Source organism: Gorilla gorilla, chromosome 3, assembly GCF_029281585.2.
Source record: "Gorilla gorilla gorilla isolate KB3781 chromosome 3, NHGRI_mGorGor1-v2.1_pri, whole genome shotgun sequence".
NCBI lineage: Eukaryota > Metazoa > Chordata > Mammalia > Primates > Hominidae > Gorilla > Gorilla gorilla.
Genome location: NC_073227.2, coordinates 70,919,226 through 70,945,975, shown reverse-complemented (window position 1 = coordinate 70,945,975; position 26,750 = coordinate 70,919,226). Strand labels below are relative to the sequence as shown.

At 41.2% G+C, this 26,750-nt stretch overlaps 1 protein-coding gene across 2 annotated transcripts in view; it reads left to right on the top strand.

Annotated features, from left to right (window-relative positions):
• The first annotated feature begins 624 nt into the window (after positions 1-624).
• The window catches only part of TMEM165 (transmembrane protein 165), a 30,319-nt gene continuing 4,193 nt past the window's right edge, over positions 625-26,750 (top strand). Inside the window, exons 1-4 of one of the 2 annotated variants that reach the window (XM_019025461.4) lie at positions 625-1,206; positions 16,142-16,367; positions 21,566-21,741; positions 22,295-22,477. In XM_019025461.4, the coding sequence (XP_018881006.2) occupies positions 1,000-1,206; positions 16,142-16,367; positions 21,566-21,741; positions 22,295-22,477 (792 nt within the window). In that variant the 5' untranslated portion in view covers positions 625-999. Of the gene's footprint in view, positions 1,207-7,584; positions 7,858-16,141; positions 16,368-21,565; positions 21,742-22,294; positions 22,478-26,750 lie in introns of those variants that run through there. The other variant, XM_055385071.2, reaches the window with a different exon arrangement.

Genomic DNA, 26,750 nt, shown 5'->3' with positions numbered 1-26,750 from the left:
CTCAAGCCTAACTAACCATCCTTTCCTGTCTTCTAGTCTTGCCCACTCAAAGCTCCATCCTGCAAAAGTCTTAAACAGTCCATTTCAAAAGCCCAGCATTTTTAAAGGGTCTAAGGAATAGCACAAAACAAGATGCACCCAAAACGTCAAGGCCATACTGGACAAGGGCAACGTTAGCCATTTTTGGTCTGGGGTAATTACAGGCAGTATCTTAAAACAAGGCTTGAAAAATGTCATGTTATTTCCAAATCCCATTTCAGAACTTTAAAAAAAATAGCATTTTGAGCTCCTAAGAACGTTTTTGGCGGTAGGTGGCCACATGGAGGGTGGCACAGAGGCTCGGCGGGGGAGAGCGGAACAGAGCTGGGCGTGGCAGTGCCTGCGAGTCAGCGCCACGTAACCAGAGGCGCTCGCACTAATTTGACCTCTAAGAGAGACTAAGCGCAGGGAACAGCGGGTGCGGACACTACGGCGGAAGGCTCTGGAGGAAGCAGAAGTGAAGGACCCCGCAGTCCTGGGATGGTGGGGCACAGAGAGAGAAAGGGAGCCCCGGGCGCGGCGCGGTGAGGATGCGAGCAGAGGAAGGATACGCGGCGCCGGGTACCTGTCGGGAGCGCCAGGTCCAATGGGAGGAGGGCCCGCGCCGCACCTCAACCTGGCAGAGGACGTCACGACGCCAAGGCGGACGCCGGGCCAATGGGAGGCCGTCGCGGGCAGGGACGGGGCCGGGAGGAGTCGGGGCTGGGCCGCGCCGAGGCAGTTGGCTGACTCCAGTTTAGCCGCCGCCGGAGAGGACGGGCGCCGAGCCGGGGCTGCGGACTTCGGCCTGCCCCTCACCTCACTCCCGCTGCTTGCACCTCCCGGATGGTGCTGACTGCTCCCTAAGCGGCGGCGGCGGCGAGTCGTGAGGACGCGCCGCGGAGGCTGTTCGGGGTCGAGGCTTCCCGTCGCCGGCACTTCCTCTTGCGGCGCCCGTGCGCGGCCGGCCCGGCAGGCGGGATGGCGGCCGCGGCTCCGGGGAACGGCCGCTCATCGGCGCCCCGGCTGCTTCTGCTCTTTCTGGTTCCGCTGCTGTGGGCCCCGGCTGCGGTCCGGGCCGGTCCAGATGAAGACCTTAGCCACCGGAACAAAGAACCGCCGGCGCCTGCCCAGCAGCTGCAGCCGCAGCCGGTGGCTGTGCAGGGCCCCGAGCCGGCCCGGGTCGAGGTGAGCGGGCCGGTATGGGGCGAGCGAGGCTGCGGGGCCGGCTGCGCCGAGTACCAGGCTCCAGGCCTTTGAGAGCGCCGCACTCCGCCGGCCTCGGCTGGGGGAGGGGAGCCCGGCCCCTGCTCCCGGGGTGGAGGGCGGTCGGCTGCGCTGTTTTCCGGTGAGGCCTGGTCTTGCCCGCTCCTTTAGGGAAAGGGAGAGGGAGAGTCCAAGAGGAGCCCGCTATAAACGTTGATCTCCGGAGGACCAAGATGCTGCTCAGGGATGGGCGTTTTATTGATCAGATGTATCTTAGAGTAGCTAGGAAGACTCATCCCTACCAAAAAGTTTTTAACAGAAGGCTGCTAGGAGGCTTTTTGTATTCCCTGAGGATCATCACATCGGCCATTTCATTGTTGAAATAGCTTATGCCAAACTGCTTACCCAAATTCAACTTGGCACTGCCTGTGCTTTTTGCCAAATAAATATGGATTATGAACCATGACTCTCACTTTTTTAAAATGTGCTTTGGCTAGCAGGAAGTAGCCTTTAGGAACGCAGAGGAATTAGTCTCCGGCAGTACAGCGTGCTGCAGCGATGAGGGATGCCAAAACTACATTTATAAGTAAAACAGAATCCTGTATTTTGTCCTTCCCTGAATAGATACTATAAATCAACTTTTTAATCTGTTAATAGAATTAGTCCTTAGTCACTTGGCAGCGTTTTAACATTTCTCCCTTCTCCCAGTCGTGGGCTTTGTCGTCATTTCCAGTATCTGCTCCCTGAATCCCGGCCAGTGTGGCACTCAAACCCCCACTCCCACCCAGGCCACATCCAGCCCATCTCCACGTAACTAATCTTCCCGAACATTGAATTCTGCCATCTTGTCAGAAGTCGTCGGTGAGTTGCCTCCACTAATTTCAGTCCAGCCTTTTTAGGAGAGTGATGTTCAGGTTTCTCCTGATCTGGCTCCAGCTCACCTCCAGGCTTTTTAGCCACCGCTTTCTTGCTCATATGCTAAAGGGATATGCTCATCTGCAAAAAAGAATGTGCTTCAAGAGTCCTTTGGGACAGGCTTTGTGCTCTCTTGCCAGTTCCTCCCTAACACAAGACCTTTTCAAAGAAAAAAAAAAAAAAAAGACCTGGAGTTTGAAGCCACGGATCTACTCTTCCCACCTTGGAGAACCAGCAGATACCTACTCTCTGTGAAGACTTCCCTAAAATTTCTTGGTTAAGGGTGATTTATCTGACCCTTTCCTTTCCTTTCCTTTCCTCTCCTTTCTCCTTTTTCCTTTCCATTCCTTTCATTTCTCCTTTCCTTTCCTTTCTCCCTTCCTTTCCTTTTTCCTTTTTCTTTGTTGAGACAGGGTCTCGCTCTGTCGCCCAGGCCGGAGTGCAGTGGCCCCGTCTTGGCTCACTGCAACCTCTAATTGATCCTCCCACCTCAGCCTCCTGAGTGGCTGGGACTGCATGCGTGTGCTGACACGCCCGGCTAATTTTTGTTTATTTTTTTTTGAGAGAGGAGGTCTCACTATGTTGCCGAGTCTGGTCTCAAACTCCTGGGCTCAAGCGCTTCTCCGGCCTTGGCCTCCCAAGTGCTGGTGAGCTCTCACACCGGTGCATTGTTTTCGTGTTTCGTGTTTTCGTTACATGTTACTTTCTTAGGCTTTTCCAATTTTCTGTTGTTTTTCTGTGTAAGACCATAGGATAGAACTTTCTGAGAGACTGATCTTGGTTTCACTAAGCAAGAACATTTGTAAGAATCAGTGCTGTCCTAGATGTAGTCATCGCTATTGAGAAATAATGAAGTTTCCCTTACTGGAAGTACTCAGGAAGAAGTTGAATAACTAACTGCCTATGAGGAGATTCTGGTATGGGAGGGAAGCTGGGAGATAAAGTTACTGGGAAGTGAAGATTCTGTGAGCCGATTTAATCGTCACAACAGCACGTTAAACAGGTAGAGGAGGTTTGTAAGGAATAATGGTTTAATATCACAGAGCTAGAAGCTAGTTTCAGCAGAACCATAATTAGAATCTGGACTTCTGCGCCTTACTAAGTTTTATTAGCATTCATTGTGTCTTACTCTTTTGACTTATTTAATTCACTAATGGATTTTAATGGTTTATTGGATTGTATGCTGGTGCAGTTCTTTGATCTTGAGCCTAGCTTTCTCTTTCTCCTTTTTTGGGGAGCTTTATTGTGTATGTTGTGGCATGTTTACACACACATCTTGCTGCCTTGGGTTCTTGCAAGTTGTGTGCGCGTTTTATCTGCCCCTACTAGCTTTTAGGTGTCTCGAGAGCATGACTCTGGCTTACTCATCTTTGTCTATTCCAGAAGACCTTGTCTGTTCTTGGCATTTATTAAGTAATTTTCTAAGACTGGGTTGAAGTAGTTGCATGTCAAGTTTATATCAGCTATTAAATACCTTTATGGAAAAACTGGCTGTAAAATAAACTCAACCAGGAAAAAAAAAAAAAACCCGATTTTTAATAGTGTCTATCCAACCTTTTTTTTTTTTTTTTTTTTAAGTTGCGAGGGATCCACCAGATGGAATTAAGAAAACTAAGCTTTTATCATCTGCTGGATATAATGTGATTTTGTAACCATTATTGGATTGGTGTTGGTTTAGACAGTTTATTTTCAGCTGACTCTATAGTTAATTCCGGGACTCTTATAAAGTTTTTTTTTTAAAAGAGAAAAAGAGAAGATCAAAAGCACTGGAACTCAACGAGTAAATAACCCATGGTAACAGAGAGATATAATGCAGTGATGTCAGAGGTGTACAAGAAGTGTGAATCATTTAACATGTGAAGCCAGGGTCTTTAGTCCACTTGGGGAGAGCAAAGTGGTGAGTGGGCTTCTCCATCTTTTTCCTTCTGCCTGCCCTGCTGCCCCCAGCCACATGCTTAGGAGTGGGGCTCCCATTTACACTGCCCTGCTTGTCGCTCCTGGGCTCAGCTGACCCTGCTTGACATGTCCACTTCAGTAATTGAACTGAAACGCTGATTCATGAACTTAATTCTTAGTGTTCATCTTTTAGCCCTGTCATTTGCCCCAGTATCACATTTATTTTAAAACAATAACTATTTTGGATTAAGTTAATTGTGTGAGTGAGAGATTATGAATATGTAACTTTGCAGGTATTTTGTTGAAGTTTTAGTCATATTGGAATTTTTAAGATAGAAATGATGGTAGGTGTAGAGCTACTAATATCCTTTTTAAGAAGCTAGGAAAAATCTAGCCATGCAGAATGCCACAGTGGTAGAAACAGTGTCCAGTAAACATATTAAATGGTCTTAAGGATTCTTGTCTTTTAAAGTTTTATTTAATTTTTTTTATAGAGACAAGGTCTTCTTATAGCTCATAACTCATTGCAGCCTCCAGCTCCTGGACTCAGGCCATCCTCCTGCCTCAGCCTTCTGAGTAGCTGGGAAGGGATCCTCGTCTTTAAAACTAGGGGTGTGGAGGGAAGGGTGGGTATAATATAATATGATTTTTCCGTTTAATATTTTCATATATTCTTGGTGATTCATTTTATTTAGGCATTTATTTATTATTGTTTATTCTAATTTTGTATTATAATAGAATATAATTGTCTTCTTTTCTTCCTTTTTTTTTTTTAGAGACAGGGTCTCACAATGTTGCTCAGCCTTCCCTCAAACTCCTGGGCTCAAGGGATCTTCCCCTCTTGGCCTGCCAAAGTGGTGGGATTACAGGCATGAGCCATCATGCCTGGCCTTGTCTTGTTTTTATTTTATATATATAATATATATATTATATATATATATTTTTTCGTCTCACTCTGTCGCCCAGGCTGGAGTGCAGCGGCGTGATCTTGGCTCACTGCAAGGTCTGCCTCCCAGGCTCACGCCATTCTCCTGCCTCAGCCTCCAGCATAGCTGGGACTACAGGCGCCCGCCACCACGCCCGGCTAATTTTTTGTATTTTTAGTAGAGACGAGGTTTTACCGTGTTAGCCAGGAGGTCTCCATCTCCTGACCTCGTGATCTGCCCGCCTCGGCCTCCCAGAGTGCTGGGATTACAGGCGTGAGCCACCACACCTGGCCTTAATTATATTTTTATGTAACTTTTCGATACTACTCAAGTATTTTTTCCTCTACGGTACTCACTATGCTGAAAGATTTTTCTTTCACATGTTTTCTAAACTATGTAATATAAGTGTCATTGGCTATTTTTGTCCACCTGATGGAGGTAAGAAATGATCAAAGTACAGTTTAACAGCAGTATTAGCAAGAGTTGAGCCTTGCTGAATATGTAAGTTTCAACGGATTTGCTTTGCAACTACATGCAGTAGATCTTTTAAGAGGGTAGGATATTTAAATTTAACCTTTTTGTGCCACTGTGTGAGAGTGGGCTTCTGAAAATGGAGGGGGGAAGCATCTCTCCTTGGTTAGTAGGCATTCAAGTGGAAGATATGTTATAAAAACCTAGTTGTATCTTATAGGGTCCTAAAAGCAAGGTGACTGAACTTCTAACAGGGCATTCTACATTAAGTATGTACTTTTCTCTATAATTAGGCTAAAAAAAAGTTGGTAAGTAATATGAACTTACAATCAAGATTAACCCCCAATTTACAAACCCGTGATAAAAAGTGTTGTTGATTACTTGGATCCTATCTTTTCTGCAGTTTATGTTTCTAGTGACTTACTCAATAGTTTTTTCTTACTCTTTCCCTGGACAGAATATGTAATATAAGAAACATAAGTCCTTTGAGTTGAGGGAGATCAGATAGATTTAATAAAAGTCATTTAGACTTTATTGCATATTCTGGAAGTCCAGAGAAGAATGACTCTGGTTGCATAGCACTTTTAATAAAGCCACAAAATCATTACCTGACTCAGTGCCTGTTCTTGCTATCATATTTTTACTTTATGTTTTTGGTATTTCATTTATTTATTATGTTTCAGCTGTGAGAGTACCTTCTACAAAACATTTTAAACTTTTTTCTATTTTCATTAAGTTGCAGTCTCACTCCACCCAGTCCAGCCTCCTAATTCTAGCCTTTATACAGCTAAGATTGAGGCAATCAGTTATAAGGACGCCTGCTCATAATTACCTTCTCAGAAGGTAATTATATTAATACTGAATTTATTTAGTGGTATTCTGTCATCAAAAAAATTCATTAAAAATAAAATCAATGAAGGCTGGGCGCAGTGGCTCACACTTGTAATCCCTCCACTTTGGGAGGCTGAGGTGGGTGGATCACCTGAGGTCAGGAGTTCTAGACCAGCCTGGCCAACATGATGAAACCCCATCTCTACTGAAAATACAAAAAATTAGCTGGGCGTGGTGGCACACACCTGTAATCCCAGCTACTCAGGAGGCTGAGGCAGGAGAATCGCTTGAACCCGGGAGGTGGAGGTTGCAGTGAACCAAGATCGTGCCACTGCACTCCAGCCTGGGCAACAAGAGCAAAACTCTGTCTCAAAAAAAAAAAAAAAAAAAAAAAAAAAGAAACTAAACACATTTAATAAATTTCAAGTGCATAAATACATTACAAAACAACATTCATAAAAATAAACATTCATTAAAACAAAAAATTTTATAACAAAATATTACGTATAAATTCTAATATAAATTAACAAGTAACAATAAAGTATTTAAAAATAGTGAAACCATTCACAAAAATACGTAATAATGAAAATTAAAATACTTTATCTTTAATGGCATCTTTCGAAATCAGGTTTATCTGTGGTGTCATTGTTTAAGTGCGTGCGTGTGTGTGTGTGTGTGTATATATATATATATATTTTTTTTTTTTTTTTTTTTTTTTTTTGAGACAGAGTCTCACTGTCACCCAGGCTGGAGTGCAGTGGTGAGATCTTGGTTCACTTCAACCTCTGTCTCCAGGGTTCATGCAATTCTCATGCCTCAGCCTCCAGAGTAGCTGAGACTACAGGTGCATGCCACCACGCCTAGCTGATTTTTGTATTTTTAGTAGAGATGGGGTTTTGCCACGTTGGCCAGGCTGGTCTCAAGCTCCCAACCTCGAGTGATCCACCTACCACGCCTCCCAAGTTGCTAGGATTACAGGTATGAGCCACCATGCCCAGCCTAAGTGCATATATATTTTTGCGCACATTTTTACAACTTTTAAAAAAAGCTTTTTTTTTTTTTTTTGAGACGGAGTCTTGCTCTGTTGCCCAGGCTGGAGTGCAGTGGCGTGATCTCGGCTCACTGCAAGCTCTGCCTCCTGGGTTCACGCCATTCTCCTGCCTCAGCCTCCCAAGTAGCTGGGACTACAGGTGCCCGCCACACGCCCAGCTAATTTTTTGTATTTTTAGTAGAGATGGGGTTTCACCATGTTAGCCAGAATGGTCTCAATCTCCTGACCTCGTGATCTGCCTGCCTGAGCCTCCCAAAGTGCTGGGATTACAGGCATGAGCCACCACACCCGGCCCCTAAAAAAAGGTTTTTTGACTTAGTAGTGCCCAGGAGACAGTTCTAAGCAAATTGTAAGCATTTTCTTCTGACTCCTTTGTCTTCAGATAATCTCACCTCTTGTTTGATAACTTATTGAGCAACTTTGTTTTTGTTTTTTTGCAGGGACATCAGTTTTTTTCTTGGTAGCAAGCTGTAGATTTTGTTTCAAGGAAAGCATCTTCATCTTCTCTAGTTTCATCATGTATAGATGGAGATTCCGATGCAGGTATCTGTATCAATTTCAATACAGTCACATTTGTGTTTATTTGAACTCTAGAACTAGAATAGGAATTACTTTGATTTTCTTTTTTTTCCTTCTCTTGAGGATCATGAAAGTATAAAAGAATACTTTCTAAATGAGGGTGCCTTTTTTTTTTAATAATTTTTACATTTGGAATTAAAATTTTAACTAGAAAAGAGTTTTTTTTATTAAGCAAGTTTTTTAAAAAAAATCTTAAGTTGTTAATCCTGCTCTCAAGATGTAAGTAAGGTGTGTTTCAGACATTATTAAAATACTGAAATAGTGGTATTTGTACCAAAACACTAGTATCTCATTACTTACCATGATATATAACACTGTATAACTGAATAGTGGAACACCAAAATTGAAATTGCACACTGCATCTAATCCTGTATGCATCTAAGTATATTCTTCTGTGCCTGTACTGTCTGCCTTTTTCATGTTTTGGACAAAACTGTCATCCTTCGTGTACCTCCTCTCTGTGTCCACCTTCCTATTCTCCTCCCTCAGTGCCTTTATTCTCTCCCTTCCCATTGCTTCCTTTATATCTGCTTACACATGTTCATATGTTTCTCCTATTTTGGAAAAGAAAGAAAAAGGTCATTCATTTAATCTTAACGACTATTAGTTTCGTTTTCTTTTCTTTCCTTCCTTCCTTCTTTCTTTCTTTCCTTTTTTGTTTTGACGGTGTCACGCTCTGTTGCCCAGCCTGGAGTGCAGTGGCACAATCTTGGCACACTGCAACCTCAGCCTTCCGAGTGGCTAGGACTACAGGTGTGCGCCACCACGCCTGGCTTTTTTTTTTTTTTGTACTTTTAGTAGAGACAGGGTTTCATCATGTTTGCCAGGCAGCTCTTGAATTCCTGACCTCAGATCTGCCCACCTCGGCCTCCCAAAGTGCTGGGATGACAGGCGTGAGCCACCGTGCCCAGCCATATTAGTTTCTTCAGTTTTATAAACCAAACTTCTAACTAGGGGATTTGCTGCTTTTTCACTTTACTTTAGTATGTTGTTATCTGGCTTCAGTCCTTGCCTTTTCCTTGAAATTCTTTTTTTAATTTTAAAGATAGGGTCTTGCTCTGTCGCCCTGGCTGGAGTTCAGTGGCACAATCATAGCTTACTGCAGCCTGGAACTAGTGGGCTCAAGTGATCCTCCCACCTCAGCCTCCCAAGTAGCTGGGACTACAGGTGCATGCCACCACACCTGGCTAATTTTATTTATTTTATTTTATTTTTTTGTGGAGATGAGGTCCACTATGTTGCCCAGGCTGGCCTCGAACTCTTGGCCTCAAGCAATCCTCCTGCGTCGGCCTCCCAGAGTGCTGGGATTATAGGCATGAGCCACCACAAATTCCATTTTTTGAAAGAATCTTGTAAGTTAGCAAATTGCTAAATCCAGGGATCTTTTTCAGTTCTCATTTGACACTGTTAATTCTCTACTTTTTAAGAATCCATCTCAGGTGTATGAACTTGGCAGAATAATGAAGCCCGTTTGACCTCAGTTTTCTTGTATTAAAACTTAAAACAGCTCATAAGTTTTTTTGAGTATCAAATGCAACAATATGTCTGAAAATATCTGGCATCTAGTTAGTAGCGCACCCTAACCTGACGGTCTGTGATGCTTTAGTTGCTGCCTGGCTCTCGAAATATCTAAGATAGTTTTTTTTCCTATTTTTTTCCTCCCTCCACCTTCTTTGAATAAAGACATTCTCTAAGGCGCATTCTTTGAATTTTATCTCTTTGCCTTATCTGTTGGAAATCTCATCTACTTGCAGAGCTTTAGCTGATAAATTTGGGCTGCCAGCAACCAGATAGAGTACGTCCTCACTTAATGTTATTAATAGATTCTTGGAAATTGTCACTTTAAGTGAAATGACATCAATGATGTCATTTTAATTCAGTGTTGTTTCGTTATAACATTGATGAGAAAAGAAAGTTGGTTTTCTTTTACATCATTTCACTTCAAGTTGCAGTTTCCAAGAGCCTATTGAGGACACGAAGGCTGTCAACCTTGAGGCTACATACCTTGAGGCTGTCCTAGGCTAAACTCTGGTGATCCATTTCCGATAACCTCTTTCAAACCTTCATTTGAAATGCTTTTTATCACCCCAAGTGGAATGTATATGAAACCAAACCCCTTGTTTTTATTCCCCTTTCTGACATACCTTTTAAGAGTACTAAATACATAGTAGCATTTTAAGAGTACTAATATTTCTGCCAACCAGAAAACCTCACCACCATCTTTGATTCCCCCCATCCCGCCTACCTTTTTTTAAAGGTCTAGTGATTTTTCTTTCCATCATGTGCAGAATTTTTTCCTTCTCTTATTTGTCTTAACATGGGTTTCATGCAGCTGACCTCCTGATTGATCCAGTGGCTGATGCTCCCCACTCTGCCCTGATAATTGGTCACAGTGCCTTGATGGTGTTTATGTGTTACACAAAAATATGTAATGACTTCCTTCTTGCCTCTGAGCTTGTCCACAAACAAAGAATTTCAGGCCCAGTTTATCTTTCTCATCTTGCCCCAACCATTCTTCTGATGGTTTACTTCTTGTTCTCAGAACATGCCTATATTCTTTCACATTGTCAGTACAGAAAAGAGGTATATGCAGAAAAGGAGTGATGTATTTTCAAGTTAGCCACTCCATGAGTGACTAGTACTGAATCCCACTGAAATCCCACTGAAACTTCCCAGGAGGCTTATGAAATGAATCTTAGAACCAGCTTCCATATTGGTAACCCCACAGCTATTAACTTCCCATACTTCCAGGTAGTGAATGAGTAAATACAGAGCAGTGCTTTTTGGTTGGACCTGCCTGAAGTCAGTCACAGCTTACAAGAAATTGATCCTCCATAGCTGGCATAAGATGTTGGGTCAAGAAGTTTTTGAAATGGTACATAGCATGTGTCTATAATGGTGTGAAAGTTAAAAATTCCAGAAGATACAGAAGAATGTAGAATGAGAAGTTATGTCTCTTTTCCTTTTTTCTATTCTAGAAAAAGTTTGCCAACCCCTGTTCTAGTCATTCTGGTTCCTTTCCTGGAAACATTCGTCATTAACTTGTTTCTTGAGACTTGGTGTGTATTTATGGTACTTACACCATCCACATACACACATACTTATTATATACTTTTTCTCAACTTCAAAATATCTTAATGATTTTCTATATTAGTGTATAGAACATTCTTATTATTCTTTTAGCTCTATAATATTCCGTTATGTGGATCTACCATTTATTTAACTAGTTTTCTATCAATGGACATTTAGTTGTTTTTTTCTTTCTCTTTGTTTTGAGACAGGGTCTCACTCTGTTGCCCAGGCTGGAGTGCAGTGATGTCATCTCTGCTCACTGCAGCTTGTACCTCCTGGGCTCAAGTGATCCTCTCACCTCACAGCCTCCCAAATAGCTGGAAACTACAGGTGTGTGCCACCACACCCAGCTACTTTTGTATTTTTTGTAGAGACAGGGTCTCACTTTGTTGCCCAGGCTGGTCTTGAACTCCTGGGCTCAAGGGCTCCACCCAACTCCTAAAGTGCTGGGATTACAGGCATGAGCCACTGAGCCCAGCCGACATTTAGTTATTTTGTCTCTTTATTACAAATGATAGCATTATATTTATACATATATGTAATCCGAAAAGGTCAATTCCTTGAGTGTTTCTGTCTTGAACTTTTTTCTGTAATAGGCCTCCCATACTCATTGCCCACAGTTTGCATTCAGTTTTATTGTAGTGGGTCAGGATCATTAAGAGCTGGAGTTGCTGGGATAGGCCTTTCTCAAGAGGTTCTACTTGAGTTGGACCTTGAGGAATCTGGATGAAGAGGGGGATAACGAAAAGGAGGTGGGAAGGGAAAAAGGACTGTGTGGCTGAAGGCTTGTGGTTAGCAAAAGCCTGTCATGCTTTCGAGCTGCACTGCCCAGCACTGTAACCATGAGCCATGAGTACGTGTGGCTGTGAGCACTTGATATGTGGCTAATCCAGAGTTGAGGTGTGCGGTGAGTAAATACCTACCAGGGTCTGAAGATTTAGTATGAAAAAAGAATGTTAAAATATCTCAGTAGTTTTAAAAATATTGCTTATAATTTAAATAGTAGCATTTTGGATATATTGGGTTAAGTGAAATGTTATTAAAATTTTTGCCTCGTTTTACTTTTAAATATATGGCTACCAGAAAATGTAAAATTGTATTATGTGGCCTACCTTTGTGGCTGCATGATTTTTTGTTAGACTCTGCTCTGGCTCATCCTTCAGGATTGAGAAGCAGGTTCATTGGGGAACCTGGTATGTGCTTCAGTGAGAACTGTTGGATAGTTACCGGAATCAAGTATTTGGTATGAAAAGACCATTATGTTTCTTAAAACAGTGAAGTAACATGAAATTAGTTGCAGGAAGATTCAACTGTTCATATTTTGTGGCACTACAAAAACTAATTGAGCACTTACTGTGTACTGAGCACTGTCCTAAAGGGCTTTATTCATTTAATCCTCACAGCAACCCTTTGAGACATAGGTAGCCCTTATGTTACAGATGAACTTGAGTCACAGGGGGGTGTACCTATTGGCCCAAGGTCACACCATAACTGATAATGCCTTGGCTATGAACTGGCAGTCTGATTCCAGAGCCTATACACTTAACCACTACACTGTGTCCCTGTGAAGGTGAATTAGACAAAGAAGATGATCCTTGCACATAGCAGTGAAGGAATGGTAATGGATCACTTTTTAATCCTGTTAATATTTTAATTAAAAAAAAATCTTCTATCTTCACGGTACCCTGATACTTTTCGTTTTAAGTTCTTGTCACCATGATTGGTTGTATGATTTTGGCCACCCAGGACCAGCTTAGTATGTAACAAGCTTTACGTTTATTTTTCTTGTGTTTTGTGTGTAGGAAGGTTTTAAGAATATGTAGTTTTTTAAAATTTTGTTTTACAGTCATGCATCGCTTAATGATGGGGATGTGTTCTGAGAAACGCATTATCAGGCAATTTCATTGTTGTGCAGACGTCCTAGAGTGTACTCAACACAAACCTAGATGTATAACCTGCTATACACCTAGGCTAAATGGTATAGCCTATGGCTTTTAGGCTACAAATCTGTACAGCGTGTTACTATATTAAATACTGTAGGCAGTTGTAACATTATATATATATAAAAACATAGAAAAGGTAAAGTAAAAAATTTGGTACTGTAATCTTATGGGACTACTGCTGCATATTCGGCCCATGATTGATCAAAATGTCATCATGTGGTGCATGTCTGTACTCTTAAAGCAAATTTTATTTTATCCCTACATTTTACAGAGGAACAGAGATTAAATAATGTGGCTGAAGTTTCATGGCTGGGAATTATAAAACCATGAGACTGTGTAGCTTTGATCACTATTGTGTTTGATTTAAAAAGTAAACATTTTGTGTTTGAGCTTAGAGCTAAGTGATCATAAATGGTGTATATTTATTCCTAAAATTTTTCTGGGATTTCAGATCCTGAAATTTTATACAAACCTTTAAAAAGCATTTTCAGGAGGAAAATGTGTCAGAGCCAAGTTGAAATTTGAAATGCCCTTTTTTTTTTTTTTTTTAATATAAGGATTCTTAATATTGGAAGAGAAAGGAAGTTGTTGTTTTGAGAAGGGGGCTTGCTCCATCACCCAGGCTGGAGTGCAATGGTGCCATTATAGCTCACTGCAGGAGGCTCGTTTTTAAAGGACCCTCAACGTAGATGGAACCAAAATAGTGGAGAGAAAACAAGAAGCCCTTAAAATGATACTTGCTTAATTAATTAAACTCAATTCATTAAGAGCCAGCTGTCAAGGCAGCAAATACTTTCCATTTTGTTAAATTTCTCCAGTATTTAGCTCAGAGGTCTAGTCTTAATGGTAATGCCTAAATTTTTCTGATCTTTACTGTGGAATTTTATAATCAAGTTTATGTTATGTGTTAAGGAATGACATGCACACTAAGAATTTATGATTTTATTCTTACCTGTGACTAGGGCCTTTGTAATAAATCTGTTTTTACGCTGTCCAAAATTACTATGTTCTTGAGTTTCTTTTTCTTTATCTCTTGGGTTTCTAGAGATTCATAAGCTTTAAAAATTAAAAATAAGTTATTAGGATTGGAAGAGACCTTTGGAAGTGGTTTATCTAGCCCAGGGCGTCTCAGTCTGGGAACTGTTGACATTTTGGATATATAATTCTTGGTTGTGGAAGGGCTGTCCTGTGCATTGTAGGATGTTTAGCAGCATTTCTGGCCTCTACCCACTAGATGCCAGTAGTTCCCCTTTGATTGTAACTAAAAATGTCCGCTAGCATTGTCAGATGTCCCCTGGGAGACAAAATCGCCCTGGTTGAGAACCGCTTGTCTAGCCCATTTCCTGGGAGTGGTGGTTCCCTTCTCTGGAACTCAGACGTTGAGAAGAGAAGGGTATTTACCACCTCCTCTAGCAGTCTGTTCCAACTTTGGGTGCGTCTTTGGAGACAGAAATCTCTCCTCTCTGTTAAGCTAAAACCTGCCATCTCTAACTTTTTAGTTCTGCCTCTTAGGACCATATGGATTGGATAGATTCACTTAAAAACTTTCCCAATTATTGGAACATGATACCCCGTCCTTCCTGGTCCCTCACGGGATTGTTTTAGAGCCAAGTCAGCAAACTTCTTGTAGTTGCCATGTATTTGCAGGCTACCAATCTCTGATGCATAATCTTCCTTTCCTTCCCTCCCTCCTCCTTGCCTCCCACCAGCCTTCCCTCCTTTTCTGTTTCTTCTTATTTCTTGTAACTTCTTAAAAATGTGAAAAACCTTTTTTTGCTTTTATAGGCTGGGTTTTGGCTTCAGTAACTTGCCATCCCTGGTTTTAGAGTCTTTGACATCTGCTAATCTTCAGAGGGCAGTGCAGTGCTTTAGAACTGTATGTAGAACTTTGGGGAAGGTCTGAGCAGCATAGAATAACGTTGGACTTGTCATTAACTCCTTCCTGCGAAGAGCTTACTGCTTTTTTGAAGCTTTGTCACATTTACAGCGTAATGACAGCCAAGACACTGGTTTGTCTTTTTCATTAGGCCACTTTACCTTCTTCTTTTTTGAGACAGAGTTTCACTCATTGCCCATTGTGCAATGGGCGCAGTCTCAGCTCACTGCAACCTCCACCTCCCAGGTTGAAGCAATTCTCCCATCTCAGCCTCCCAAGTAACTGGGATCATAGGCTTCCGCCACCATGCCACTTTACCTTCTAAGATATTTTTAGACTTCAGCGTAGGACCATCCGTGTTAACAGCTGTATTAAACTTGTCTTAGCTGGAACCAACTCTCTATACCCTGCTGAGGTTTGTGGGTCTTACTCTGTCCTTCAGAGTGTTAATGAAATTTTTCTTAGCTTCCTGTCGTTCAAATGTTTTTTAAACATACCTGGGTCTTTCATGCAAGTTACAAATACTAATTTGAATGAGATGTAGCTAAGAACTAAATCTGAAATCACAAATGCCTAACAAATAAGGTAATTTTGGCCAAGTGTGGTGGCTCATGCCTGTAATCTCAGCACTTTGGGAGGCTGAGGTGGGTGGATCACTTGAGGTCAGGAGTTTGAGACCAGCCTGGCCAACATGATGAGAAACCCCGTCTTGACTAAAAATACAAAAATTAGCTGGGCTTGGTGGTGCATACCTATAATCCCAGCTACTTGTGAGGCTGAGGCAGGAGAATCGCTTGAACCTGGGAGGTGGAGGTTGCAGTGAGCCAAGATCACACCACTGCACTCCAGCCCGAGTGACAGAGTGAGATTTTGTCTCAAAAAAAAAAAAAAAAAGGGAATTTTAATGCATGGATATAGCAGGTCTGTACTCTGTTCTTAAAATTGTTTTGGAGAATTATATGTAAATCTGCATTATACATGTTTAGTATCCTCAATCTAAAATCCACAGTGCTCCAAAATCTGAAACTTGAGCACTGACATACATGAAATGCTCAATGGAACATTTTGGATTTCTGGATTAGGGGTACTCAACTATGATATAAATATTCGAAAATCTAAAAAAATCCAAAATTCCAACTACTTCTGGTCCCATACATTTCAGGTAAGGGATACTCAGATTGTAGCAACCATCGTCAGAGGTTACCGTCGTTACTGATGGCTTTCAGAGTGATTAGACAGTAAATAAGTGTAATGACCATGACAAGAAAATTTTCAAAAAAACTAAATCTTATTTACGTGCAAAATAAAATAATTTTGAATAATGATTTTAAGAAGTAACTGATTTTTTTTTTTCCAGAAAATATTTACACCAGCAGCTCCAGTTCATACCAATAAAGAAGATCCTGCTACCCAAACTAATTTGGGATTTATCCATGCATTTGTCGCTGCCATATCAGTTATTATTGTATCTGAATTGGGTGATAAGACATTTTTTATAGCAGCCATCATGGCAATGCGCTATAACCGCCTGACCGTGCTGGCTGGTGCAATGCTTGCCTTGGGACTAATGACATGCTTGTCAGGTGAGTGTGCTTTTCCCTCTCATGAGTTCGCTGAATTAAAGGGAAAGCATGTTGTGTGACATGGAGTCACTGAGTCATTAACCTAGTCTTATGGGAATTTGGCTTACACCATATTTGTGGTCTTCCAACCTTTTCCTTGTGTATCCTTTCCTTGTGTATCCTCTAAAATAATTTTGTACCCCCTCTCGCATAGTTGTCTGAAATTTTTCATCTTCAATTTAAGGAATTGCAAAGATCTAATTTCTGTTATATTGTGTAAAGTAGGACAGTTAGGGCTGGGCACAGTCACTCACGCCTGTAATCCCAGCACTTTGGGAGGCCGAAGTGGACAGATCACGAGGTCAGGAGTTCCGAGACCAGCCTGACCAACGTGGTGAAACCGCATCTCTACTGAAAATACAAAAATTAGCTGGGCATGGTAATGTGCACCTGTAATCCCAGCAACTCAGGAGGCTGAGGCAGGAGAATCGCTTGAACCCAGGAGGCAGAGGTTGCAGTGAGCTGAGATCGCGCCACTACACTCCAGCCTGGGTGATAGAGTGAGACTCCATCTCAAAAAAAAAAAAAAAAAAAGGGAGACTGTTAGGGTGTTTTTAAAATATACCCAGTGACTCTAAATACCATTAGCAATTTGGTACCCACTATCACCATCATTCCTTTAAAACAAATGTGAATATACTTTTTTAACAGTTGGAAATTTACATTTTTTTCTTCCTATAATTTATATTTTCATTTACTTCCCTTAATTTTACTCTAATGATTATAAATTTTTGCTTCAAAATTTATTACATAACTGGTCCAAGTGCAATGGTGTATACGACTAATCGATGACAAACCAGTTACAGATTTCTTTCTTCCTTGTCCACCCCCACTGCTTCACTTTATGAGCCTAAAGAAATATATATATGGATCACCCCATCATATCTACCTGCAATAAAAATATGCATTTAATATCATTGAATTTTCAAAGATATTGTAAATTTCTCCTAGTAAATCTCTTGTGTTAACTCTATGAATTGAGTTGTTATAGTTATTAGTACTCAAAGAAAATATATTATAAATTTAAATAATCATTTTAAAAAATTGGAAATACATCTCTTAATGAGATGATAGGGCTATTTTTTATTTATTTATTTATTTATTTATTTATTTATTTATTTATTTAATTTATTTTAGAGACCGAGTCTTGCTCTATCACTCAGGCTGGAGTGCAGTGGCATGATCATAGCTCACTGAGACCTGGAACTCCTGGTCTCAAGTGATCCTTCCACCTCAGCCTCCTGAGTAGCTGGGACCATAGGCTCATGCCACCATGCCCAGCTAAATTTTTTGTTTTTTGTAGAGACAGGGTCTGGTTGTGTTGCCCAGGCTGATCTTGAACTCCTGGGCTCAAGCTATCTTTCCACCTTAGCCTCCCAGTGTACTGATAGTATAGGTATGTGTGCCTGCCCATCCTTTTACCTTGTATTTATTTTTTAAATTTTTATTTATTTATCTTTTTATTTATTTTGAGACAGACTCTTGCTCTGTCACCCAGGCCGGAGTGCAGTGGCATGATCCCAGCTCACTTAAACCTCCACCTCCCAGGCTCAGGCGATTTTCCTGCCTCAGCCTCCCAAGTAGCTGAGACTACAGGCACATGCCATCACGCCTGGCTACTTATTGTATGTTTTGGTAGAGATAGAGTTTTACCATGTTGGCCAGGCTGGCCTCAAACTCCTGACCTCAAGTGATCGCCCGCCTTGGCCTCCCAAAGTGCTGTGTTTACAGGCGTGAGCTACCACGCCTGGCCCCTGGCCCCTGGCCCATCATTTTACAATTTTTAAACATTTTATAGAAATAATTTTAAGTTTACAAAGCAGCAAAAATAAAATAGTATGAAGAACACTTATATACCTTTTGCCTAGATTCACCTGTTGTTAACATTTTATCCCATTTGTTTTAGCATTTGTACTCTTATCTAAATAAAATTGTAAATGTGTATATATACACGTTGTTTAAATACCTGTCTATAGTGTGTACATATACATACATTATTTATAAGCTATATAATGCACACATATAATCACAACATTTAATATATATTATGTATTGATACAGTACTTGAATCTGTCATCCATATTTTAATTTTGGATGACCTAATGTCCTTTCTTGTTTTTTGAAAGGACATAGGCTGGGCGCGGTGGCTCACGCCTGTGATCCCAGCACTTTGGGAGGCTGAGGCAGGCGGATCACGAGGTCAGGAGATCGAGGCCATCCTGGCTAACACGGTGAAACCCCGTCTCTACTAAAAAAATCCAAAAAAAATAGCCAGGCTTGGTGGCGGGCATCTGTAGTCCTAGCTACTTGGGAGACTGAGGCAGGAGAATGGCATCAACCCGGGAGGCAGAGCTTGTAGTGAGCCGAGATCGTGCCACTGCACTCCAGCCTGGGCGACAGAGTGAGACTCCGTCTCAAAAAAAAAAAAAAGGACATAAAATTTATTAAATATTTCACTTGTGTTATCAGTTTTATGTAATTTAAGTGGGTTTAACAGTCTTTATATTATTATTTTGCCTCAACTGTTAAATCATATGTGTTTATTTCTGCATCTTCTCTTTTATAGCTTTATTTAGTTTTATAGATTTAACCACTTTTTTTTTATACTTTATGTTCTGGGATACATGTGCAGAACGTGCAGGTTTGTTACACAGGTATACATGTGCCATGGTGATTTGTTGCACTCATCAACCCGTCATCTAGGTTTTAAGCCCTGCATGCACTAGGTATTGGTCCTAATGCTCTCCCTCCCCTTGCGCCCGACCCCTCACTAATGTCCTTTATATCAGTGTTTTTCCCTTCGGTCTAGGTCAGATATTGCATTTAGTTATTTATTATCTTTTTAGTCTTTTAATCTGAAATATATCCATAGCCTTTTTTTAAAATGTTTTCTGACATGAACTTCTTTGGGAGAATACAGTGTATCCCTCCTCCCCCACTCCAGGAATGGACTGTTCCCCATTTTTTGTTTGTCTGATGTTTCCCGATGGTTAGATTGAGGTAGGCATTCCTGACTGGAAAACTGCATAGGTGATACTTTGTCTCTCCAAGAATGTCTCATCTGGAAGCACATGGTGTCCATTTATTCCTCATTGGTGACATTAATTTTGGTGACCCAGTCAATATTTCTTTTCTGTGTTGTCTTTGTCTTCCCTTGCAACTACTATCTAATCTGTAGGGATATACTTAAAGACAGTACAAATACCCTCTTCCTCATCAAAATTTCTCCAAAGATTTTACATCAATTGATGATTCTTGCATAATTAAATCTTTCCTTGATGCTTGCAAAATGATGCTTTTAATTCTAATAGTTCTTGCATATTCACCAGTGAGCCTTGGTATTCTACTGCCAGCAAGAGCTCTCCTTCCTTTCCCATTTGTTTGTCTTTTTACTAGCAGTACAAACTCGTGGATTCCTTTTTTCAATGGTTTATAATTATTTAACTATTTTGCTGATTAAATTATCCGATGTTAGGCCAGTGAGAGCCTCTCCAAACTGTGTCCTGTGTCTTTGTGGCATGCTCCCATTTGATTTTGCTCCTCACTTTCTAGTACAACAAGATATTACAGGTTCATCATGCACCTGCTCTGCCCAGTCCTGGAACTGGCCATTTCTCGGCGGAGCTTTGAGGAGCTTTTTAGGGGAGAATAGTATTAGAACCCAAGATCTAGGTGCAAGGTTACTGAGCTCCTTGTTACTGAGATGTCTTTGCCTCTTGTCTTTTTCAGTGGACAGAGCTAGAAAATATATGCTTGTATACTGTGTGTACACATACATATATACAAATATACATCCATACATATACACACACACAATAATTTAAATACAGATATGCACACAAACATAGGTTTGCTGCATTTCTAACCATGATTTTAAGATCTTTTCAGTTTTGTAATGTAGGGAATTATTTACATACAGGTTATACATTTACAGGCAGATTTGTAAGTGTTGCACCCGTTTTATAAAAAGAGCTGGTGAATTAAAGAGTAATTGTATTTTTCTTTCTTTTTTTTTTTCTGAGATGGGGTCTCACTCTGTTGCCCAAGCTGGGATGCATTGGCATGATCGCAGCTCACTGCAGCTTTGACCTCCTGGGCTCAAGTGATCCTCCTACCTCAGCCCCTCAAGTAGGCTGGGACCAAGGCGTGTGTCACCCCGTCAGGCTAATTTTTGTATTTTTTTTGTAGAGACAGGATTTCGCCATGTTGACCAGTGGTCTCAAGCTCCTGGGCTCAAGTAATCCGCCCGACTCGGTCTCCCAAAGTGCTGGGATTACAGGCATGAGCCACCGTGCCTGGCCAGAGTAATTGTATTTATTATATGTATGGTCGTGTCCTCTGTTCCTTACATAATTGTTTTTGTTTGTTTATGAGACAGGGTGTCACTATGTTTCCCAGGTTGGTTTTGAACTTCTAGGCTCAAGCAATCCTTCCACCGTGGCCTCCTAGAGTGCTGGGATTATGCCACTTTGCCCAGCCGAATTTTTAAGTTTTAATTACTGAATGAGTATTACTGATGTACTTGTGTTTCACCATTAGGATTTGAGTTCTTGATATAGTTCCAAGCATCATTTTTTATATAACTTACACAGATGTCTTTCCTTATCAGTGGGAAAGAGTGGAACTGAATGTTTGAGCCTGTTGTAACATTATTTTAATATATATTATAAATTTTTAGATTTTTTTCATAAAATATACTTATTTTAAATAGTTACAAAGGAGCAGAGTTTGAATCTTGCTATGTGAGACTGTTGTCATGATTCTTCACTAGAAGTTTGTAATTTAAAGATTTGTGATGAAGAAATTCCACTATGCAAGTGGCATGGCTTGTGCCTTGCACAACATAAGGCAAGCCAGCCTCTGACTGAACATGCCTGGAAAGGAGTTCAATATCTTACTTAACATCTCTCAGGAAGATGTGCCATCTTCAACTGGACCATTGGCTTCTGAGTAAGCTGTGTTAGGCCTGGGCTAGACCTAATGGTTTATTATTGGTGGAGAGAAAGATCTGGAAATACTTGAGGTTATTACATACTAGATTAGCTTCTAATATGAACCATTTTTCTTTTAACAGTGATAAATTATTATTTCCGAAGTTAACTGTTGCCTTGGTCGTGATACACACTAAATTAACAAACATACTGTTGTATTTTTTCCAGTTTTGTTTGGCTATGCCACCACAGTCATCCCCAGGGTCTATACATACTATGTTTCAACTGTATTATTTGCCATTTTTGGCATTAGAATGCTTCGGGAAGGCTTAAAGATGAGCCCTGATGAGGGTCAAGAGGAACTGGAAGAAGTTCAAGCTGAATTAAAGAAGAAAGATGAAGAAGTAAGCCATGGCACTGTTGATCTGGACCAAAAAGGCACTCAACTAGGAATAAACACTCTACAGAGGTTTCTTAGTGGCCCCATCTGTGTGATATGCGGGGCTACACAAAAATAGCTTCTTTTGCTTTGTTCTGTTCTTATACCTGTCTGTGATCTGACTTGGGGTTGGTATGAATGTAGTAGAGAAAGGAAGCTGACAGATGAATACTGAACACAGGTAATCAGTTTCCTTAATTAGGTTGATTAAGTTCCTGAAAAGCAGGAACTGTATTTTATAATTGTACATGTTTCTCCCGTGGTGTCTAGGATAGTAAGTGAGCAGAGCAGTAAATACTGTTTGGTTTGTTCAGCTGAGGAGAAACGGAAGAATTGAGACTATAGCATTTGTTGCTGTGTGAGACCAGTGGTTCAGAGGGGAGGTTTGGGGGTCACATAAATGTAGTTTTTTTGGAGCATATTTCATAGAATTTAAACACTTAGAAAAATCAAGTGATTTGTGTGCTATTTTGATTTGCTTCCTGTGCTTACTTTCATTTGTTTATTATTTATTTTAGTTTCAACGAACCAAACTTTTAAATGGACCGGGAGATGTTGAAACGGGTACAAGCATAACAGTACCTCAGAAAAAGTGGTTGCATTTTATTTCACCCATTTTTGTTCAAGCTCTTACATTAACATTCTTAGCAGAATGGGGTGATCGCTCTCAACTAACTACAATTGTATTGGCAGCTAGAGAGGTGAGTGATACTTGAGAGGAGACTGTTTAAAATGAAACGTAATTATTATTACTTTGTTCCAGAAAACACTGGACACACTGAAGTGGGCCACAGCATTCCTTCATATGCAAGACTGTTTTACATCTGATAATTCGGCTGCTCTCTAAAATTGGCCTTCTCCCAGTTCCTGCTACCTGCAGGTGAAATTCTTGTAACCAAGCTCAGTTGGGCTCTTTTTACTCATCCTTTTCCCTTTGGTTTTGCCAAAATGATGCCGTGGTACTTGTCATCTTAGCTTGGTTTTCTTATCATAGAACTTTCTTTTTTATAGTTGTTGAGAATATAAATCAGTATAGTATTATTGAAGGCCATTTTGGTGTTTAATACCTAAAGCCTTAAAAATGTGTAGCTAGCCGGGCTTGGTGGTATGCACCTGTAGTCCCAGCTACTCAGGAGGGTTGAGGTGGGAGGATTGCTTGAGCCTGGGAGGTTGAGGCTCCAGTGAGCTGTGTTCGCGCCACTGCACTCCAGCCTTGGTGACAGGGAGACCCAGTCTGAAAAAAAAAAAAAAAGTGTATAGCTTTTCATTCATGTGTTACACTAAAGAAATTGAGTGTTGCACAGACTACTTATAATTATTGTAACTTAGTAAAAATTTAGAAACAGCCTAATAATCCAGCAGAAAATTGGTTCAGCTGTTTACAAATCTCTGTGTAGCTCTTAGAATATTCACTCTTCAACGTCATTTCAGTGACATGGAAAAATTTTAAAAGGAGGTTTACTTTTAAAATATAAAAAGAAGGCCGGGCCCCATCCCTCACGCCTGTAATCCCAGCACTTTAGGAGGCCAAGGTGGGCGGATCACCTGAGGTCAGGAGTTTGAGACCAGCCTGAGCAGCATGGAGAAACCCCTACTACTAAAAATACAAAAATTAGCCGGGCAAGGTGGCTTATGCCTGTAATCTTAGCTACTCAGGAGACTGAGGCAGAATTGCTTGAACAGGGGAGGCAGAGGTTGCAGTGAGCCTAGATTGCACCACTGCACTCCAGCCTGGGCAGCAGAGTGAGATGCTATCTCAAAAAATTAAATAAATAATATATAAAAAGAACAAAAAAGACTTAAGGAAATAAAAACATTATTTCAGTGCTTATCTATTGTTGTGTATTGCTATTATGGGTAATTTATTTATTTACTTTTTGGTAGGGGTGGGGTCTCACCATGTTGTCCAGCCGGTTTTGAACCCCTGGCCTGAAACTTCCTGCCTCAGCCTCGCAAATAATCCTTCTGGGATTATAGGCGAGAGTCACTGCTCTGGCCTAGGTGACTTGTTTGTTTCTGTGTAGGAACTTTTTGTTAAGTCTTAGCCCAAGAATCCTAAGTTCTGGAGTGGGAAGCTAGAGACCTCAGCTCATCTTGTTGTAGCTTTTACTCTTCAGATGAAGAACCTGACCCCCAGAGAGATCGGGTGACTTGTGTGAGGGAGTAAGCTGGCTGGCTGTGGCCTTCTTCATAGTTGTTCAATGCCACTTATTTAAAACATGCCCATTGGTTTTTTATTATTTAATTTTTCTTTTGACGGGAATTGCGAGGTTTTATATGAGGCGCCTGTCATTGTTCACACAGATTTATTAAGATTTCATGTGGAGACGGTTGTGGAATGGAATACTGCTGCCACTTTTCAACCTCTTTTTCATCTTAACTGATACTATTTCTTATCTGTGTTTATATCAGATTCTCTTTTTATAAGAGTAAAATTGTTTCTAATTCCTTGGAACTATCATAAAAGAACAAGTTCTTTAATTATAGGCTGTGGTTTAAAATACAAGACAGTTGAAGGCCAGGACTAAGATAGATGGGAAAGGCTATTTTGTCAGGGAAGCCTCAAAAATGCTGTATTTTGGGGGAAAAAAATGGAACTCTGATTTTCATTTGATTCTCATAAAACAAACTTTCTTTAAAAATATCACTTTAATTAGCTGGGCATGGTAGCGGGTGCCTGTAATCCTAGCTGCTAGAGAGGCTGAGGCAGGAGAATCGCTTGGAACCGGGAGGCAGAGGTTGCAGTGAGCCGAGGTGGTGCCACTGCTCTCCAGCCTAGGTGACAGAGTGAAACACTATCTTAAGAAAAAAAAAATATATATATATATATATATGTATATATATATATTTATTTATTTAATGGCTGTACCCTATATTCTTCTTGATTTCTAGCCTTTTATTGGCTCTCAGATTGCCAGAGTTGGGACTCAATAGTAAGTAACCATTTTGTTGAGGTGGTAGTGGTTCTACCAGGGTGAGTTATCATGACAGCAGAATCACTGCGTTTTTCTCTCTACTCTGTGGCGTAGACTCTATGCCATAGAGTGATGTGTGAAAGGCTTGAGGCTCCCTACCTACGAGACACCCTGGTCCATTCTAGCAGTATGGCACGTGCTGACTGGGTTTTGAGTCTCTTGCTGTATAATCACATTACTGCACTTCCCTGCATTTTCTCATCCAAAAATGGGGATTACCTGCTTTGTGGATCGGTTTGCAGATGAAATAACACACGCAGGGTATCTAGCACGGTCCCCCACATGGCACATTCAGTGTTAGCCACACTTCCATACTAACTGCACTGCGGGGATATTTAATGAGCTCTTAAATGGCAGAAATGTTGTGTCTTTTCCTGTTCCCTTAGTATTCCTATTTTTGTTGGTAATTTTTCTTATGAACCATGCAGTTGTCTAGTTCAGGCCATTTTAGTATGCAGTTTTATCTTTGCTTCCAACATGATTTAATGTTCCCAAATTGGATTTCACATAATCCTAGTGTCCTTTGAGACTTGAATTGGTTCTAGGCCAAAAAAGGGTGAGGGGGAAGGAAGAAATTCAGAGTCAAATTTGGCAAATAATATATCCCTGTTGTTTTGTTTTTTCTTTTTAAGACTTGGGCCAGGTGTGGTGGCTCACGCGTTTAATCCCAGCACTTTGGGAGGCTGAGGCAGGCAAATCACCTGAGGTCAGGAGCTCGAGACCAGCCTGGCCAACATGGCGAAAAATACAAAAATTATCCAGGCATGGTGGCCCACGCCTGTAGTCCCAGCTATTCAGGAGGCTGAGGCAGGAGAATCTCTTGAACCCGGGTGAGCTGAGATCGCGCCACTGCACTCCACTCTGGGCGACAGAGCTAGATTCCATCTCAAAAAAAAAAAAAAACGACTCAGTATACAAATAAAGACTGAAAAGTCCTATATTAAAGGAACTAGTTAAATACTAGTTTATTTTACTTAATCTAGTGAATTTTTAAATATTTTCTTTCTTTCTTTCTTTCTTTCTTTCTTTTTTTTTTTTTTTTTTGAGAGAGGTTCTGGCTCTGTCAACCAGGCTGGAGTGCAGTGGCACAATCTCAGCTCACCTCAACCTCCACCTCCTGGGCTCAAGCCATCCTCCCACCTCAGCCTTCTGAGTCTGGGACTACAGGTTCCCACCACCACGCCTGGCTAATTTTGTATTTTTTGTAGAGACGGGGTTTTGCCATGTTGCACAGGCTGGTCTCGAACTCCTGAGTTCATGCAATCTGACCACCTTGGCCTCCCAAAGTGCTGAGATTACGCCCGGCCTAAATATTACTTTCAAATAGAACCATCTTCATGGGTAGCAGTTTATAATACACAAGTAGAATTTGGGAAATATAGTCCCAGTCTTCCATTCTTCACAGTGGATGCTTCAGCCAGTTTCCTGTCTCTGCACACACACTGCCCGACAGTGGGCTTTCCCTTCTCCTTCAGAGCAGTAGCAGTTCCCTTTCTTCATTCCCACCCATCACAGTGGCAGCCCCCTCTGCCCTCCTGTATTCTGAATCCCACCCTTATAATATGCTTAGATTTTGCCTTTCTCCCAGCCGTTTTGTGAGCATTGTTCGTGTGTACCAATTTTTTCTCATCCTTTAAAAAGAAAAAAAAAAGCCCCTTTTCTCAATTGTACATCGCAAATCCCACTCTTGCCCTCCTGCAGTGTCAGAGGACTTGGCTGTGATGGGAATAAGCCTTGGCTCTGTTCTCCTTGCATACTTAGCCCATGGGAACCCAGTTTCTGGCCTCACCAGGAATGTTGTTGTGCTTTGAGCTCCCCGTGGCCTTGCATGATGCCTCCGTTGGTCCTTACAGGAGGTGATTGGCTGGCCACCTCACTTGCTTTCTCCTGTGGACCCTTCTTTCTCTGTCCTTCCTTGAATGCTGCCTTTGTCCCTCATGATTATGCCATCAACATTCTTCTCTTTCTGCTTTCTCTGTAACAGGTTTATTGACTCTTT